This window comes from Cricetulus griseus, chromosome 4 (assembly GCF_003668045.3).
Source record: "Cricetulus griseus strain 17A/GY chromosome 4, alternate assembly CriGri-PICRH-1.0, whole genome shotgun sequence".
Taxonomy (NCBI): domain Eukaryota; kingdom Metazoa; phylum Chordata; class Mammalia; order Rodentia; family Cricetidae; genus Cricetulus; species Cricetulus griseus.
Window position 1 is genome coordinate 100503812 of NC_048597.1, and position 20226 is coordinate 100524037.

General features: G+C 54.0%; 1 protein-coding gene across 1 annotated transcript in view; it reads right to left on the reverse strand.

Moving 5' to 3' along the window:
* Positions 1–19975, reverse strand: part of Dtx1 (deltex E3 ubiquitin ligase 1) — a 28923-nt gene extending 8948 nt beyond the window's left edge. The window contains exons 1-2 of the mRNA XM_035444639.1: positions 19717–19975; positions 4485–5187 (exon numbers count right to left, since the gene is read on the reverse strand). Coding sequence (XP_035300530.1) covers positions 4485–5187; positions 19717–19975 — 962 coding nt within the window. The remainder of the gene's footprint in view (positions 1–4484; positions 5188–19716) is intronic.
* Between the last annotated feature and the right edge of the window lie 251 nt (positions 19976–20226).

A 20226-nucleotide genomic window follows, 5' to 3' on the forward strand; every position in this document is an offset into this window, starting at 1 on the left:
CAAAGAGCCCTGAGGCAAAAGGTAGATAAGGAGTAACAGGTTGATTTAAAAAAGCTAGCCAGAAAGGAGCCTTAGCTAGGCTGAGCATTCAAAACTAATAAGTCTCCGTGTTATGATTTGGCAGCTGGTTAGTTGCTCAAAAGAAAAAGCCTGGTACAGCCCTTCCTTCCCCTCTTTTTTGAGATAGGGGCTTGCTATGTAACTCAAGATAGCCTCAAACTCCCAGCAATCCCCCTGCCTCAGCTTCTAGAGTACTTGGATTAAAGGTGTGCACCACCAGCCCTGGCTCTGGCTGGCTTCTTTAATCTCACTTTCTCCTTGCCCAAAAGCAAACTTACTTTTTTGTTGTTGTTGTTATACCCTTCTTAAAAGTAGTGCAATAAAATAAAATGCCATTCCGGTCACCCTTCTCTTTCTGTGGTTCCTCTGTAGCACTAAAACTACCTTTTAGCATATTCTAGGATCCGTTTCTTTGGATTATGTTTGCTTTGATGAGACTGTAAACTCCTGGGTATCAGGGGCTGCCTGCTGTGCCCCAGCGTCCCCCCCTCGGGTGCCTGCTACACAATGATCCTTTAAAAATGGGAAGTTGATTGGCAGACATAAGTCATGCTGGGGAGCTGGAGAGGGTGTCCGGTTAACACCATCAAGGCAGGGAGAGTGACTACAAGGATCAGAGAAGAAAGGATGGAGGAGAAGCGAGGGAAGTAAAACAGTCATGGGGCACAGGGAATCACTGAGGGCCTGCATGCAGGTGTTCAAACAGCGCCTGCCTGGTGCCTGGCACCTGCTCAGTTGGCAGTGTTGTAAAGGCTAACAGGGAGGGGGGGGCAGGGTGCAGCTGGGAAACATTGTCTAGCTACATGCTAGACAATGACCTGAATTGTCAGTCCTATTTTCACACTTTGCAAAAACCAAAGACCAGAGAGAGCAATGGGTTCTGCTATGTCACACAGCAAGAGAAAGTTGAAGCTGGGTCCCATCACAGCCTCTGTTGCTACATCCTCTCTTGGGCTCTATTTTCTTGGGGCAGGGGGCAGGGCACAGCTTGGAACAACATGGATGGGTGGGGGAAACTACACCCCACATACCCCAGCCAACTTAGGTTCAAAGTATATTACCTAAGTAGGTGTTATGGTCTTTTGGAGCCTTGGTTTTGTCCTCTGAAAAGTGGTGACAATAGGAGCTGTTGACATGGGTTTCTCTGATGGAGATGGGCAATGCCTATGGAGCCATGAGAAGGGACAGGGGACCTGGGGTGTGCTTTATAAACAGAAACAGGCCTACAGCTGTCCCCATGTGGAGTGGAAAGTCTGACTCTGCCCTGTAGCTGTGTTCCACAGTGATGGACACTGACCTCCCGTGAGACAGGGCGGATCTTCCCACCCCGTGTGTCCCCCCAGGACAACCCTGCCAACTGGCTTCTGGCCCCAGCACAGGGAGAATGGAAAAAAACCCTGGCCTGTCCCCACTGGCTGTGTGACTCTGGACAGGTTGATCCCCCTCTCTGGACCTCCCTCCTGGTCCAGACCAAGAAGTCCTTGGCCTCTCTGCACACTTGATAGATGTGAAGACATTTTTCAGTGGTCAGCCCTGCACAGGTGTGGGAAAATGTGTGCCAGCTGGGGAAAATGAGGCTGAAGAGGTGAAACTATTCCTGGAGGTCACTCAGCTAGAAGGTGGCAAAAAAGGAGAAGAGGCTGAGAGGAAAAGGAATAGACAGGGGTGGGGCATGGAGAGCTGTGGTGGGAGATGCAGAGACCCCGAGACCTAAAAGCTGGATACCGGAACCCCAGAACAGATGAGGATGGACGCAGCCGAGGCCAGCGAGGGCCTAACCCAATGTGGCCGTGGCCATGTCCTCTCAAGAGAGGCAGTCTGGATTCAGGCCCACCCAGAGAGAAGGCAACACGAGTACACCAAGGTACAGGACACCCCGAATCTGAGGGGTGGGGCCTAGGGGAGAGCCATCTCCACCCTGCCCTCCATCTTGGCATTCTAGACTCAGAAGCTCAGAATTCAAATTCTGCCGCTTAAGCTCTTGGGTGGATGGGTGAAGGAAAAGATTCAGAAGTAAGGGCTGTGAGTGGGGAGGAGCAGGTTGGGGTGGGGCTGCCTGGCCCACGGAGACACCCACAACAGGACCAGGGAGGGTTTGGTGGCCCTTCCCTCCCCATCTCTCTCCCCTGGTGCTACCCATACCTCATGCTGAGCCCAGAGTGTGTTTCTTGGGGTTCTTTGGAGAGGGAAGATTGGGGGGCCTTGACACAGACTTGTCAGGCAGGAGAAGGGGGATCTGCATGGCCAAGTGGGACATGAGTGGGATGTATCTAATGATCAGTAGCTCCAGGAGACGGCTTTCTCCTCCCCACTGCCCTCTCTAGCTCAAGCAACACTTTAGGGCTCCCAGATGCTGGCAACACCAACACCAAGGTCTCTTGAGGCTCCCCAGTTTGGCCCTAAACCCCCATTTAGACATCACTCTCCCCATTCCACTAGGGAGGCTTTACCTTTGTATGGTTTCTAGAACCTTCCAGATTTGTTCAGCCTCCACTCCTATGCACCTGCAATGCCCATCCTGGGATGCCCTTCCTCCTGCTAGGTACAGAACATCCCAGCTCCTTTCTGGACATACCGTGTCCTCTGAACTCCCTAGAAACAGCCTCCTCCCATGTGTCTTCCCCACAGTGGCCTGTCCCGACTACCCACTCCCTCTGGACCACATGCCACCCTGTTCCACCACCTTCCCTCTTCTCTCAGGACTGTGCCCACTGACTCCCTTGATCGCTGTGTGTCTGTCTCCTGTGTGTGCATCGTGAGAACTCAGTCCTCCCAGGCCAGATCAGCTTTGTGAGCTAACACCCATGGCACACTCGTGGAGAATGAACACTCGGCAGGAAAAGCTGAGTGGTTTGTATAGCGTGTCCCGAAGTAGTGGCTCCTAGCACTGTCCTCACTGACCATGAAGGTGTGGGCAAAAATGGGGCCTGTGACATGGCTCAGAGGGCAAAGATGTCTGCTGCCAAGCCTGATGACCTGAGTGCCATGCCAGGGGTGGGGGGTGTCAGCACAGTAGGAGAGAACCGACTCCCGCAAGTTGTCTTCTGATCTACACACCCCCCCTATGGTGTATGCATGCGTGTGTGCTCATGTGCCCATGCACTCCTGCACACACGCATCCAATATATAAGTGACCTCAAAATGCAGAGAACACTGTGTGTGTGTGTTGTCTATATGTTTGCTTGCAAGGCCAGAAGAGGGCACTGGATCTCTTGGAGCTACAGATAGTTTGAGCCTCCATGTGGGTGTTGGGAACAGAACTCGGGTCCTCTAGAAGACCAGTCAGCACTCTCCAGCCACCCACCCCAAAATCCTGAAGTTCACTGGCTGATGGATCTGCTCAGCATCCAAGAGTGAGCCCCAGGATTCTATCAGCCCCCGTATTGGGACTAAGGTATACACTGCTGTGCCTGGTTTTTATGTGGGTGCTGGGTAGACACACTCATGTCCACATGCTTGCACCCCAATACTTCTGTGGCCTGGGGCACTAAAGCCTGTGATTTCCAAACTGAGTTCTGGACCTCAGATTTTAGTGAGGTCCTAATGGGTGGTAGAAGTCCCCCCCAGCACGCAAAACAAAACATACAAACAAAAACAAAACACAAAAACAAAACTGGCCACTCTTGTTGAAGCAAGAGACTGGCTCCCTATGGCCAGCCTCCATATCAGGTCACTTGAGTCCCTGGAGCCCAGTTTGGAAAGTGACATTAAGAATCCAAAGGGACTGTGATATTTCTTTTGAGAAACTTGCTTCTACCCCCAAGGTCACAGTGGTCTGGAGATGCCTATCCTCCCAAAAACTTCTTTCAGAAAGACAAAATGGCTCAGACGGTAAAGAGGGCTTGCCACCAAGCCTGCCAACCTGAGTTTGATTCCCCACCCCACAGTAAATGACAAAACTCCCATCACTGGATCTGTTGGTCTGGGCTGAACCCCTGTTCAACTGGGTGATGGACAGAAGGTACCTATCTCTCTTTTATGGCTTCTGGAATTGTCTTTCGGGGTGGGGGTGTGTCACAAGCTGACACTGAGAAAGTATGGCAAATAATAAACACGGGACTGGGAAGATGGACCAGTGGTCAAGTGTGTGCCACACAATGATGAAACTTAAGTTCCGTGGCTCAGGAAGGTGGTGTGTGTGTGTGTGCGCGTGCATGCGTGTGAATAGCCAGACAATGATATAGTCATGATCTCCCAAGAGCTCGTTTGCCAACCAGTTTAGCTAGATGGTGAGCTGGTCCCTGCCTCACGGTGTCCTGCTGTCCTGCTTGGTAACGTGCTCCACGATAAAGCAAGTCGGAGAGGGGTGGCCCACACCTTACCTTTTTCACCTTTGCCTTGGCCTTGGTAGGCAGTGGCCCCTGTGTAGCTTCTTGCTGGGGGTGGCCCTGGGTGTCTTTTGAAGGAGGTGGGGGGAATCTTACCCAGGCGGGATAGAGGCGCGTGCGCTGACGCTGGTGGCTCGCTGGGGTCCTGGCCGGCTGAGGTTATTCTGGCCCGGGGTGGGCGCTCCGTTGGGGGCACTAGGACTCCGCGGGGGAACTCCTGGAGGTGGCGCGGGCTCTGTGGGGACGGCGGCAGGTGCGGCCCAGAGCGTGGCACCAGCGAAGGTGGCACTGGGGCGCACAGCGAGTGCACCCGGAGGCCCTCCGGGTGGCAGCGGAGGAGGGGGCGGTGGGGGCGCTGGAGGGGCGGCTGGAGCAATGGGAGCCTTGCGGCGCTGCGAGGCCAGGATGGCGTTGGAGGCGGCGCGCGTGCTGTTGACTAGCAGGCACTGCTGACACGAGCAGGGCTGACCCGAGTTGGCTCCCACGGGCCAGGACTGCGACTTGGGGATGGAACCGACAGTGAGCGGGTAGGCCAAGTCCAAGCGACGGCGCAAGCGGCGGCGGCGGCGCGTCTGGCGGTTCATCTGGGACATGCTGTTGAAGTAGATGAGGTAGCAGAAGCCGAGAGACGAGAGGTCGAGCCACGGGTGCTGCTTCTCGTACGCATTCTGGATGGTGATGCAGATGTCCATGTCGTAGGCCGTCCACGCGCCGCCGTCGTTTTCCCACTCCCACACGATGCCCTTGCCCGGTGCTGACGACGGGTCGTAGAAGTTGCGTCGCACTGGCCGCATGGTGCCTGCGCTCAGAAGGGAGAAGGGTTGTCAGCACAGGTCCCCATGGGGACCTTCAGGGCCAGGAAGGGGATCCGCGCAGACAGGAGGGAAGACATGGGGGCAGCACCAATGAGATGGCTCAGCAGGTAAAGGTGCTTGTCACCAAGCCTGACAATATGATTTCAATCCAATCCCATGGCGGAAGGAGAGAATCGGCTCCTTCAGGCTGTGTTCTGTCTTCCAATAAACTAATAAAAGCAATGAAAGAAGCAGGCAGAAGCCCAGGCAACTTATGGGGTCACAGGGACATGAAAGGGTCACAGAGAGTCAACGAGGAAAAGGAGCAAGAGGTGGGCCCTGGAAAGCCAGCCACCCTCTGCAGGGTCAAGGCAGGTCCTGAAGGGCCTGGTTATCCCAGGACAGAGAGAACATTAAAGGTGGGTAGTGACCAGACAGAGAGCAAGGCCCATCTGCCCACCGAGCTCCCTCCTGGACTCCTAGGGTGCTGGCAACCAGAGCATTTGTGGGTTTCTGCATTCACACAGTTTGTTGGATTCCACATCGGTTCATTCGTTCCACCACATTCACTCACCCCTCACTTCATTCATTAATTCACTCATCCCTCACTTCATTCATTAGTTCACTCACCCCTCACTTCATTCATTAATTCACTCATCTCTCACTTCATTCATTAGTTCACTCACCCCTCACTTCATTCATTAATTCACTCATCCCTCACTTCATTAATTCACTCATCCCTCACTTCATTCATTAGTTCACTCACCCCTCACTTCATTCATTAATTCACTCATCCCTCACTTCATTAATTCACTCATCCCTCACTTCACTCATTCAGCCATGCCTTCTTGTATTCAGTCACACCTGCATGTACCCTTTTTCCTCCCCTCCCCTCTCCTCCCCTGGCTTCTCTCTCTCTCTCTCTCTCTCTCTCTCTCTCTCTCTCTTTCCCTCTCTCTCTCCCTCTGTCTGTCTCTTTCTGTTCCAGCCCTGAGTATATGTTGTGAGAGTGGAGAGTGCTTTCCGACCACACATAGACAAACACAGACACGTCAGCTCTGTGGTCTCTCTCTCTCTCTCTCTCTCTCTCTCTCTCACACACACACACACACGTCAACTCTGTGGTATCCTGGCCTGCAGTTCACCAGTGCTGTGTCCCCACCCCACTTCACTGGCTGAAGCTCTATCTTCTGCCTGAGAGCCACTCTCTGGAGGAAACTTAGGGAACCAGTGATTGACAGCACAGGCCTCAGGGCCTTAGCTGACTTCAGGTTGCCTGGCCCAGGTGCCACAGCACAGAAATGACTCTCCCAGGCTTGCAAGGCCACACCTGTGGAAAGGCTGCCACCTGCTGCAAAGCTGTGGGAAGTCCCCCATGCCTCCCCAGGCCTCTGTTAATACAGATCGACTCAACAGGGTCTGACATTCATGACTTAGAAGCCAAACCTCTGGGAATGTCTGGGAGGGAGTTTCTGGACTGGGTTGGTTGAGATGGCACCATCCCTGTGGGCTGGGATCCTGGGTTGCATAAAAAGGAGGAAGTGAGCTGAGCAATGGCATTGGTCTCTCTCTGCTTCCTGGCTGTGGATGCCACGTGACCAGCCACCTCAGGCTCCTGCCGTGACTGACTGTACCCCCGAACTGTGAGTCAAAATAAGCCCTGCTTTTGGCAGGCATTTTGTCATGGCAATGAGACAGAGAATTAATATGCTGACCTCATCTCTAGAGTGACAGGGAGCTCCCTTGCCCACTGTGTCCATGCCTGCTGGGAGGATTTGAGAGTAGCCTGTAGATAAGCCCCAGGGATTTGGAGCAGACAGCCCTCATCTCAAGTTGCCAGGTCGAGACTATCCAGTCCTGTAACCACATTCAGATGACTTCTCTGTCAGCCTTGGTTTCTCATCAGGGAAATGGGCCAGGTGGGCAGAGATGCTGAGGCTACGGGCGGGAGGATCTGCCTCCAGTTTGATGCCATTAGCTCCACCCTCTCTCCTGCGAGCCCCATAGCCATCAAGCAGCCTCTGTGACAGTCTGTTGCCTGATTCCCTGCTGCTCTAAGCCACTGTGCCTCTGAGCTTGACTCACAGCAGTAGACTCATGCCCTTGTCCCCACCTGGCAGCCAGGGCAACCAGTCCAGCCTACATCACATTCATCCTCATAGAGCTCAGAGTCCTCTATGGCTTCTAATGACCTGTAAAAGCTGAAATCCTCATGACAACCCAGCTCTGATGTCCTCTCTGATGATTTCCCCCTCAACTGGTCTCCCTGCTGCAACCTAACCACCCCAAGCCCTGTGTGGCCTCAGGGCCTTTGCAATGGCTGTTTTCTCTGCCTGGATTTTGACTTGGCCACCCTTAGACTTCTTTAATCTGGGTCTGTTTGAATGTCACTGATTAGAATGTCGCCCCCCCCAACTTGGCTTCTGAGTAATTTATTCTATTGCTGCCTCGCTGTTCCCCACTTCCTGGTAGCTGCTCATTCTGGTCATGACAGACTCTTTCCTGCCCCCACTCATCAGCTCAGGCCCACAGGGGGCCTCTCTGCTAAACCCTCCAGCTCCCCCACCCCCACTCTGGGCAGGGTGATTTACACAGTAGGTCCTCACAGCATGAGATGGGGGCACCGAGTGTGGTGTCCTGCTGGGAGGTTACCTTCTGACCACAGACCCTGTCGGACTGTCCCTCACTGTATTGCCACTCAGGCCTCAAAGACCTAGAGCTCTGCCTTGCCTTTTAGAGTGTCCAAGGCTGCCCAACAGCACAGGTCCTGAGGGCTGGGGAAACTAAGGCACAGGACTGTATCTGTTGATAGGAGAGGGGCAGGGTGCCAAGAAATAAGGTTCCCTCGTAGCAGTAATGTCCCAGCAACCACAGGAAGACTCCCCAGGGCCCGATGCCTGTTTGTTTTAATGGAATGCATATTGATTTTCTGTGGTTTTCACTGTGCCGGGAGTAAGCCTTCCCTCCTTGTCCCCTTGCTTCTTCATGCTAGACTTGCCCTTCCAGTACCTCAGTTTCCCCATCTGCAGAACGAGGGCCTGTGAGAGAGATGAACCTTAAGGGCTATGATCAGTTTTGTGGTGAAGTGAGGGGCTCTGTCCCTTGGATGGGACAGGAGCAAATAGGGAATTGTCCCCGTGAGCCTCATCTGTTGCCCAGGTCCTGAGCCAAGCCAAATGTATGAGAAAAATGAGGAACGAAACCATCAGTAGACTGTAAAGCCTGGTGGTGTTCTTATATGTAAAATGGGGGTATCAACACCTACCCCAAGAACTTCTGGGGGACAAAATAAAAGAAGGCGTGACAGGTGCTTAGCGGATGACTTAGCATAGAGAAGCCCCCCAAGAGTGTTGGCTGTGACGGCTGCCATCACACACTTGATCCACTTCCAGCATCCCCATCTGATGAACTCCTAATCATACCACAGAGCTCCTCATACCCAGCCCCTCCAGCAAGGCCTTAGTTCTGTTGCTGAAGCTGGCACATGTGGCTGTTGTACTGTCATTGAATCATTTCTGCTTTTGTCTCCTGACCTGGCTGATAACTTCTGGGGTGACAAAGGCCAGATCAGAGCCACAGTGTTCCCAAAACGTGGCCAGAAGGAAGGCAGATGCAGCTGAAACCGAGGCCTGTGGAGCAGAGGGGGAGGGGAGGGGCCAGGCTTGGCAGAAAGGAGGGGAGGTGGACCTAGGGCTGTGGGGAGAGGGCGGTGGAGATTGCCTGGGCCACTCTGCCGCAAAGGATTCTGGGAGCTGCGGGCCAGCCCGCATCTGCTCCCCGGGCTCTGTTTACCAGGCATGGATTTTCTTGCCTGTTTAGTGGTAGTTACTAAAGGCAGTGTCCCTGGAGTCCTTTTGAGAAAGGATCGGAGCCTGGAGAGCTGGAGTAATTAGGGCGGCTGAGCCCGCCGCACCAGACCCTGCACTGCTGCGAGCGCTGCTGCTGTCCATGCACCCACCCCTGCAGCCCAGGCTGGTCATGAACCAGGGGGACGTGGGGAGGGGAGGCAGCTGGCACCCAGTGTCTGCTTGGACTTGGATCCTGAGATTTTCTAGCTGTGCCGGCCTCCTCCATGGTGGCCTTGGCCTAGATTTGTGGACAGAACAATGAGCTGCAGACTTGGACACTCAGTGTGCCAGTGCCTGAGCCTGGGAGATGGGATCAGGCTTCTCAAGCTCCAGACTGGCCACCCAGAGTGGGATCCCAGGGCAATCAGCCCCTGTGCAGAGGACTGTCCTGGGCCTGGTGGTGTGTGTCTGCTCCTTCCTCCTTCTCTGACCAGTAAGAATGGATAATTGAAAGATTGCCTGAACTGGTGAGGGGTTGGGGGCCAGTGTCTGCTGGAGGTTGCAGGGAGATGATAGACAAGGGAGAGAGCATGGGTGACAGACAGACAGACAAACAGACACACACACACACACACACACACACACACACACACACACACAGAGAGAGAGAGAGAGAGAGAGAGAGAGAGAGAGAGAGAGAGAAAGAGACACATGGAGACAAACAGAGAAACAGGGACACAGGGACACACACACAGAGGAGGGGGCAGAGAGAGACAGACAGACAGAGAGACAGCATTCACTCAGACTGTCAGATAGCAAGATCCCTGTGGGGGCCTGAAAGGCAGGTATTGTATACCAGGCCCAGGGAGAGGCTGGAGGCCTAGTGGCTGCCCAGCAGAGTCAGGGAGGGCCAGAAGCTGAGACTGAGGCTCAGTGAGAGAAGGGAGGTTGGGGTGAGGGGCACTGCACCACCAGGGAGCATCCATTTGTATTACCGTATGCCCTACTGTACATCCTTTGCTGAGCACCTACTATGTGCCCCTACAGGCTCATTGCTGTCCTCCCCCTCTGCTCCTTTCCTCTTAAGCCACACACACCTGTCCCCTTTTTACATTTGAGGAAACAAGTCTGTCTCTCTGTCTGTCTGTCTCTCTCTGCCCCCTCCTCTAGAAAGAGGAGGTAAGGGAGGGTGAGAGTTGTAGAGGGCCGAGCAGAGCAGAGGAAGGGCAAGTTGGAGGATGGCTTGCTTCCTAAGGCTTCTAAGTGGTAGCCTAGCCTAGAATTCCTCCACTCACAGGGATCTCACTACCTCAGTTTGCTTTCCACCTGAACAGCACCCCCCACCCACACACACCTAGAGGCATAATGTTGTGGGGGTTCTCTGCCCCAAGCTCTAGCTCTTCAGAATAGAATGGCTTTGTGAATAGAGGTAACCTATGCTTGCCCCTCCAGTCCCCAGTAGGGGCCCCTCCCTTTGGGGGTGGCTTCCTGGAGGGAATGACCTCAGGTAGGAGCGCCCAGACCAGCTGGGAAGCAGGGCCAATGGGAGGCAGCCATGGACATCCTATCAAATGGGGGGACTCTGCCTGGGAGTGGGCAGTGGGTGGATTGAGCAAGTTAGAGCATCTCTGGATGCCAGGCTTGAGGAGGGATGTTGTGGGATCTTCAGCCATCCCAGGAACAAGTGACATTGGCAGTAAGCTTGTTCTCTGTCCATAACTCACTTGTCCCCCACCCCATCCTCAGCCATGCTGTGAGATGGAGCTGGTTGCCCTGGGTACAGCTAAGGATGAACAGGTCCTGGGCAGTTCTGGGACACACTCAGGGTCACCCTGGTTCAGTAGACTCCAGACTGGGGCCACCTGCCTTCTGTGGCTGCTCCTTCAACTGTGTACATTCACAAGTTCCTGTCATCTAAGGGGAAACTGAGGCACACAGTCTACATCGCAAGTAAGAGGCATGGTTGAGGTTGAAGCGAAACCCCAGCCTGGAATATTGCAGCTTTGCAACTCAGGCTGGCTGCAGGGCTGGTGGGGCCATCTGCAGCAACAACAGCAGTCTTCTGACATCATCTCCCCAGGGGGGTCCATTTGAAAAAATGGGGAAACTGAGGTTCCTTGGGAAGACATAGAAGTCCAGCCCTGACACTGGCTGACTTCGGTAGACACAGCTGGCTCTGGGTCAGCTGCCTCCCGCTCCAGCCACAATCAATGAACCTGCAGGTTCTGTTTCCCTCTGATTGCTCCCGTGGGGCTCTCAGGCCTGGCTCTGGCCCATTAGTGGTTTGGGCACAGGGATGCCCAAGCTCCCTGGGGGGGGGGGCTACTGGTGGTAGGGTGGGGTTGGGCTCAGCCCCCAAATTTCCTCCGCTCTGCTTGGCCAAAGCTGCTGCAGTGTGTGTGTGGTCCTTGTGCGCTTCATGGCCCAGGGGCCTCCCTGACACCAACTCCCACACCCTTGGATTCAGGTGCCCTGACTCAGCAGCAGCCAATGGGAAGAGGAGGGAGAAGAGACCTAGGGGCCCTGAATCCTCCTTCCTTGAGTACCTCAAGCTGTTCCTTCCAGCCTGTGAAATGGACACAATACTTAATAACAGTATTCTAGAACTGTCTTCCATCTTCTCAGTTTCTCTCCTTGCTGAGTTTAACTTTCTTGGCTCAACTATGTCCTGGAATTGTCTCCACCATCTCAAAGGAGAATCAAGGACTCTCCCACAGGCCCCCTGAACACCTTGTGTTCTCTAGCACCAGAAGGCTCTATCACTAGGTGACAGGGTACTTGTGTGCCCTTCAGTCTGGCCCCTTGCTCAGAAGGTTGGATTGGTTCTCTCAGCACAGTCAGTAGCACAAGGTCAACACTGTGGAAATGGTGGCCGAATATGAGCAAATGAATGATTCGATGAATGAATGATGCAATAGATGAATGATGCAGTGCGTGGATATGGATGATGCTACTGGGCCATTCCCACAACCAGGCTGGAGGTTCTCACTGGAGAGAATGTGGGCTTCCTCTGCTCACCCACTGCTTACGAGGAGAAAAAAATCGTGAGCCACATTTAAAAAGCAGGAGTGTAGGCAGGCATAGTGGCGCACGCCTTTAATCCCAGCACTCAGGAAGTAGAGGCAGGTGGATCTCTGTGAGTCTGAGGCTAGTCTGGTCTACAGAGCAAGTTCCAGGACTACATAGACCCTGTCTCCAAAAAAAAAAAAATGGGGGTAAAGGACACATGTTAACCTAGCTTTCCAGACCCTCAAATGTCCAGAGATGTGGCTACTAGGTTTGATTTCCTTAGCAACAGGTAGCCAGAGCTGAGTGGGACCACCCTGTACATGACTTCAAGTGTTTTTGTTTGCTTGTTTTATTTTCCCCCTGTTTGACTTGAGATTGGGTTTCACTAGGCAGCCTTAGGTTGATATCAAACTCATAATCCTTCTACCTTAGCCTCCAGAGTGCTGGGATTACAAATGTAATGCTGGGCTCAAGACCTTCAATGATCTATTGAGCACCTACTATGTATGTGCTATGTACTGGTGAGCCAGATATTCTTAGACCCATGGTTTTCCATGTACTGCTATCCAGTCAGGCAACTGAATTTGCAGCCTCTGGATAGATGGGGAAACTGAGTCCCAGACACAGAAACTTGACTGAGATCAACTTGATAGTCAGAATTTAAAGTCAGGTTAAGAGCTTGAATGGGGCCAGGCCCCTCACACTTTGACAAGAACACTCCTCCATCTCTCTGCCTCCATGTGGCCACTTGACTTGAGTTTTGATATCCTTGGTGGCCCCACTGGAGCCCAAGAGAGAGGAATAGAAGCTTGCAGGAGCTATGGCGCTGTCACTGTGGAAAAAGAGGTGGCCACTGGGTTGCAGGTGGGGGCAGGATGTCTTGGCAGTCACCTCTGATGGCTGGGTTCTTTGTTCTACAGCTCAGGGTGTCGGGCTACAGGGCTCCCCGCCAGCTCCTTCATGTACCCAGTCACTGAGTGCCACTGCTGTCTGGGCAGGTGGAGGTGGCAGTCTGGACCAGCTCCAGATACTGTGGGAGGGGCTCAGAGAGGCTGTACCATGGAGGCAAAGAAAGGGCATAGCCACGAAGGATCTGGAGGAGGTTTAGCCCCAGTCTAGCATCTGTGTAGGCTCAAGGTCAGTGACAGTCACATGTCCTGGACTTCTGTGGTACCTGGTATTGTCCTCCTCACCCCACCAGAGCTGAAGTATCAGAGGCAGGCTTTCTGTGTCTGCTTTGTTGTTGATTGTGACATTTCTAACACTTGCACACAATAGACACTCGTTAAATTCCTATTGATTTTTTTTCGCCTCCCTAGTGTTGGGATTACAGTTGTATCCCACTAGTTCATTCATGGCTGACGATTGAACCCAGGGTCTCGTGCATACCAAGTAACATCACTAACTGGGCCAAATCCCCAGTCCCTGTGGAATGAGTGAAGGCTAAACAGTGTGGCCATAGCTGCTGCTGGGCCCATATCACAGATGAGGAAACTGAGGCTTGGGGGCAGTATGGACCTTGGCCAAAATTACAGCTTCTCACTGTGCCTAATGCGCTTCTGGGCCAGAGCTGGGAGACCTGTCCTCATCCATGGACTCCCAAGGCAGTCTATGTTAGAGTTGCATGCCCTTGGCTGAGTGTGCTCAAGGTGAGTGAGTGTCTAGGGAACAAGGCTGTCCTAAGGACTGGCCAGGCCTGGGTGTGACGCTGTTGTCAGTGACTAGGTGGAAGGCAGGACCATAGGTAGAGGAGTATGTGGAGAGGTCCCTGAATGAAGAGGGATTTGGCCATGCTACTGCCCCAAGAATCCCCCCCACTCTTTCCCCCTCCTCATTCTCATCTCTGTGAGAGCCCCACCCTCCCCTCCAATTTCCTCATCCTTCTCCATCAGGTCCTTATTATCTCCTGACTGGCTTCCTCCTCCATCTCAGCCTCACCCCTACATTATCACCTGCTCCACACTCTCCTCTGTCAGATCGGCACCCCCACTGTGGCTTTCCTACCCCCTCACATCTAAGATAGAGGCCCCCCAGTTCCAGAGAAGAGGGGAGGGGAGTGAGGCAAGGGGCACTGTGACCCAGGACCCCTCCTTACACACTCAAGACCCTCATAGCCATTCAAGGTATCACATAGCAGCCCTGGGGGCAGGTAGGGGGTGTGTCCCAGCCTCCACCTGTGACTCAGCCCTTGGCTAGGTCCTGGACCTAGCTCCCACCTCCCGTGTGCTGTTGCTTAGGAGAGCACTACTCACTGCAAAGAAGTCTTCCCGCCATGGCTCACCTGTGCCAGCTTTCCAGGGCCTGAGATTAATGATGCTGGTACTGCACACTGGCTCTGGGTCCCTTGGGGACTGGGCGCTAAAGGGCAGCAGCTGGCAGCCAGGTCTGCCAGGTCTTAAGGGCTCCTAGGGACCACTTTTCCTGTCCTCTGCTTGCCATGGCCTTCCTCTGTCCCCCGGTCTGAGTAGGGGCCTGGCTACTGCTCCTTGAACTCTCACACAGGTCCACACACGCTCAGGATCCCCCATCGCCCGCTTGGAACATCAGAAAGTACCTAAGTGCCCCTAAGAAGGATGTACAAGAGGGTTCTCCAGGCTTTCCATGAAACCGACCCGGGGAAGAATTATTTCCATTTTACATGGCAGGAAATGGAGGCCCAGAGAGGTTAAGTGGCTTGCCCACAGTCACACAGCCAGCAGGTGGGCTTATACACCTTTCTGTTGGCCTCAGTGTTAGAATTGGGCTCATAAGTCGTTTCTATGATGTGCTGGCTTTTATCTCTCCTAAACTCTGACACAGATTTGATATTGATTGATAAGATCTGAAATGGATTGACTTTGTCTTTCTCTCTGAGATCCCCAAGACCCAGCCCAGGACCAGGCCCTAGATAGCAATAATGGCTGTCCAGTAGAATAATGATAGAGTTGGGCAACCAGGAGGCTCCTGGACCTAGCCAATAGTAGACCCCAAAGGACAGTACAGGGAGGTACTGTGGGCTGTGGCAGGGACCCAGGGACACATGGCACCCTGTGGATGGCTTAGCCAAACCTAATAGGAACCTCCTTCTAGTCCTTTTTGCTCTGGCATCAAGCCCAGTCCTAGATTTGTTAGGAAAGGGCCCCAGAGGCACGGGAGTCAGGGACTCTGGGGCTCAGGCCCTAGAGGCCCCGTGGCAACTTAGGATGTCCCCAACAACAAGCCCAACAGAACTCTGAGGGGACAGGGAGAAGGGATAGCCAGCCATCACCTTCATCCCTGAGACCTGACATAGGAGCCTAGTTTTGGTTCGAGAGTAAAAAACTGTGTGACCTTGGGCAGGTTACTCACCCTCTCTGGGGCTTTGTCATCCCATCTGGACTCTAAACATTGGGGGTGCTTTCCATGGCAACATCTGCCCTTCCTTTCTGGGTGACCTCAGTCATCCCCCTCAGTCTAAGTGTTCCAGGCAGGACCTACCCAGGTCAGGATTTGGGGCGAGGGAGTCCTGGCTGCCCAAGGAAGGGGTGTACACCCCTCCCCCCACTGGCCTGTCTCCAGTCAAGCATTTTGAGACTGGTGGAGGAGCCTCTGGCATGGTATCTGTCTTAGCTGTCCCTTTGCAGAATGGAGGGGGAGGAAGATGGGAGACGCCTGTCACATAGGAGCTCTCTATCCCTGCTGGCCACAGAGACCATGGAGTTTGCTATCCACCCGTCCCGTCTCTAGCTGTGTGGAGTGGGTCTGTGGGAGACCCTGGGGCTGCTAAGCTGTGCTATCCTGGGCAAGTGACTCACTGTCTCTGGGTTTCCATCTTCCTACCTGGAGTCTAAACCTTGCAGACCTCAGAGAAGTTGTGCGTGGGAGTGAAAGCCATTCCACACCCCTCACCCCCACACATCCTGGTGGCTCCTCAGCCTCTGTGAGCCCACTTGTCCAAACCCCTCCAGGCCTGACTGTCCATTTACAATCACCTATTTGGGGGGCAGGGGGAGCTCCAGATAAAAGGGGTAAGCTTTGGGAGACCAGGTGGGCCCGGTGGTGTGGGACCGTCACCCCCGTCCACTCAGGAGACTGAGAAGGAAGGCCACAAGTTCAAGGCCAGCTGGGTAGAGCCTGTCTCCAAATGAATACTAAAGAGGGTTGTCCTGTAGCTCAGGGGCAGAGCCAGTGTGTGTGAGGTCCTGGGTTCAAATTTCAGGATAGAGAAGCAAAGCAAGGCCACCCAGATGGAAGTGTGAGGGAGACACTAGCAAGCAGCCAGGGGGGTTTATCTGTTAGGGGTCTAATATCCCATGGCCAGGGATGTATCCTCTGCCTCCATGTGGGGGGCCATAGCCTGGAGGGTTTCAAAGGGAACCTCCCCTCTTTCCCTCCCCCTCCTCCATGGGTAGGGCTGGAAACATCTGGGGCAGCTGAATAAACAGCAGTCTCTGTGTGACAGGTCTGTCCTCACCACTTGTCCCCAAGCCTGACATCTGGCCCTTTTCCCTTCCCTTCCTTTCCCTTCCCTTCCTTTCCTTTCCCTCCCTTCCCTTTCCCTCCCCTCCCCACCCCTCCCCTTCTGCTGGCTGCCAAGCAGAGCAGGCAGGCAGACAGGATACTTGTGTGTTGCCGTGCGGCTGATGAGCAGGCTGCGGGCCGCGTGTCTGTTTGTGCTGAACATGAGCTCTGTCTGGCACATCTTGAGGCGTGCCTACATCATGCTGGGGGTGCTGGGGTGTCAGCCCCTGTCACATCCCAGAGGCAAGATTAGAAGGTGCTCTGGCAGGGTGTGGGGGTGGGGTGAACTGCTGGGGGGCGGGGCGGAGGTCGACGCACCCACCCTCTGCCTCCACAGAGATTAAGAATGGAGAGTGGTTTTTACATTTTCAAACAGTTGTAAAAAAAGTAATAATACTTTATGAGCCATGAAAATGGCACAGACTTCAAATGTCAGTGGTGGCCACAAGTGTTTATCTCAACCCAGCCACAGTTGCTCATTTGCTTGTGTCCCAAGCAGTGCATATGTTCCAGTGACAGGGTGTGGGTCCCCACAAGGTTAAAAAAACCTACCAGCTCCCGCTTTGGGGCAAAACCAGACTCACTTTTCCCCACCCGAGGGCAGAGCAGCTTCCAGAAGCTTCCAGGAACTTAGGTACCAAGCAAGTCTAGACAGGAGTTCTGTGCATTTTGGTGCATGTATGCGAGTTTCTGGTTTTATGGCTTTACATTGGTGGGTTGTTTTGTTTTTTGAGACATGAATGCCAGGTTAGTCCCGAGTTTACTATGTAGCCAAGCATGACCTGTAACTTCTGGTCGTCCTGCTTCCACGCTGGGATAATCGGCGTGCACCGACACGTTGCCTATGTCTGCTCTATCAACTGAGCAAAATTCCCAGCCCCTGACATTTGGATTTACCTCCCCCTCTCCCACAGTGTGCCCTGGTGCGGGTTCAGGGGTTTGGGATAGGGTAGTTGTTGGTCTGTGCAACAGACTCTGTTCTCTCTGACCTGCTCCTGACATGATATGGAAATTGAGGCCTGGGGAGGTGAGGCCATCTGGCCTGGTCTCCCAGCAGGTCGGAGCAGAAGGGAGACCTGTATGCATCTTGGTTCTTTCCTGGAACTGGGTAGTGAGGGCCAGAGGCCTTTCCTAAGTAGCTCAGCCTAGCTGGTCTGTCTGTGAGAGGCAGCCCCTAGCTTCCCAGTTCTTCTAGCTCCACCTCCTTCTCCTTGGCTGGCTGGGTGGGTGGGGGTCCTTGGCAGGTACCCAGAAGCCTGGTCTCATTTCTAGCTCACAGGCCAGGTAAGGCCTCAAGAGAGAGGTTGGGAGTTGAAGACTGGACCACAGAAGGGTGCTATGGAGAGTCAGGGGGATGGAGTAGGCCCGGGCCTCGGGATTTGGGAGCTGAAGTGGGGGTAATGAGACTTGAAGGAGGCCCCAGGGGAGGGCCCACAGGCAAAGGTACAAATTTGAGAGCTGGGGGGGGCACTGTTTCTGCTTCTCAGGACCTCCACCCTCCAAGTTCAGTCCTCGAAAATCTCTATAACCAAAACTCTGAGGCTACAGAAAGCTAAGCCAAGGTGAAGGTGAGGGGAATCCCCCTTCTCCTCTCAGACCTCATCCCCACCCTCCTTTCCTCCTGAGAAAGAGTCTAGGGTCAAACCCAAAGTCCTTCTCACCATCCAGGCCTACATCTACTCATCTGGAGGCAGCCCCTCTGCCTCCCAAACATGAGCACCCTCAGTTCCTTCTCACCCCAGGACCTTTGCACCAGCCATTACCTTTTTCTGGGAGCACCACTTCCTGACTGGTCTTCCCAAGTACCCACAGGCTCCTCCTGCCTGCTCGTTGGCCACACAGAGATGGTTATCAGTGGTCAATCCTTGCTCAGAAGGGTCTGGCTCTGCACAGCACTACAGCACACAGTAATGTCCTTATGACAGGTATTGCTGGTGCTTGAAGCCATGGAAACAGATACACTGAAATGTCACACTAATGGACTTCTGGAGAGGCATCCCCTGGGTGTCTGGATGTCTGTAGGTGTCACTTGTAGCCCCAGAAGGTCTGGGCCCACACTGTACCCTGCCTAGTCCTACTCTCTAGTGATTGAAGTGTGGCTACACGCTGACATATTTTTAACTAGTGTGAGTTGAAATAGCTACAGGTGGTTAGTGGCCTGCATGCTGGGAGGAGAAAGATTCTATTGTCCCCAAGCTAGTTGCCTGCAGCAGTCACCCAGGGAAGTAATGAGGCCTCTCCAGCCCCCATCACTGCCCCTGGAGGTCAAACACATCAAGGTTCCCACAAGGCAGGGCCTCACTGCGCAGTGCCTGTCTTGTGTGTCTCAGAGGCCGCCTGGTGATGTGGCAGAAACTCTCCACAGAGGTGACAAATCCCCGGAGGAGGAGAGACGGCCTGAGAGTGAGGCCATCTTTAACGTCACTGTTACTATTGTACTACAAATACAGCCACCAAGACCACCATCAGCAGCCACCACCCACCCCGTGGGGTCACCAAGATAGCCAGCGACTCCCCCCTCTCCCCACTCCTGCATCACAGGTCACTTCTAACATAATCCGAGCAGGACCATCCCTCAGCATCCCTTCATCACCAAGCCACCATCACACTCTCCTCCGTTATGACCCCACCCCCACCATGGACACCATTACTCCCAGGCATCACCTGGACCATGACCACATCCCATTCCTCCCCCCTGCACCTGCAGCCATCATACCATGCCAGCACTGGACTCCCAACTGTCTGGATTTTGATACCAGCTCTGAGTGCAATTCACTCAGCTTCTGGGGGACTCAGTTTCTTTGCCTGTAAAATGGCCTCACTAGGAATCAAAAAGACTTATTGCCTGTGATTGGTGGAGAGAAACCAAACAACCTGTGAGTTTGGTAAATGGGTGTGTTAAAGCACTGAGGGTCTCAGTGCCGGGGGAGGGGGACTTGCTTTAAAAAAAACCTCTACATAGCTGTGAGAGACGGAGATCTACCCACTTTGCAGGTGAAGAAACTGAGGTTCAGAGAGCTGATTCTTTTTATCCACATTCCCCCAAACTAGTGTGAGGTAGGGCTGGAACCAAAGTGTTAACCTGGAGCAGGCCACACCGTCCCTTTTCCCAGTGGAGGGAGAGGTAAGAAGCCTAATTGGCAAACAAGATCTTCGGAACCCCAAGTTCCCCTTTCAGGGATGCTGGGAGGGGGGAATTGTTGCATTTCCCGCCCCTCTTGTGAGAGGCTAGCCTGGCCCTCGTAGAGATCTACTCACCTGTGTCTTGACGGAACTGATGCATGGATTGTAGGTCAATGATGTAGGGCACCAGCTGGGCGTCCACCTGGCCCAGGACCACGGAGCCCCGGGCATCCTCCTTAAGAACATTCTCGATGTGGTGGCACACGGTAGCCGTGTAGGGTCGCCAGCGGCTGTGTTCATTGAGCCACTCCCACACCACCACCCGGGCCACGTTCTGCGGCGGAAAGCCCAGCCCGTTCACCGGCACCATCACACCTTGGCCTGGCCGTGACATGGCCGCTGTTGCCTGCGGGGCCAGGTCCCCACTGTTGCTGGCCCAGCTCCTCCTGGGCCTGGGAGCACCGCGGAAGCGTCGTCCTCTCCAGGGCGGGCAGCGAGGAGTGTGGCCTCTTTTCCAGCTGGGCTCCTCTCCAAGGCCTAGAGGCCTGGGTTAGGGGGATGGGTGGCCATCCAGACGCAGCAGCGAGGACCCCTTCCCGCAGAGCGCAGCTGTTGCACACAGGGGTGCGCTGAAGGCAATGTCTG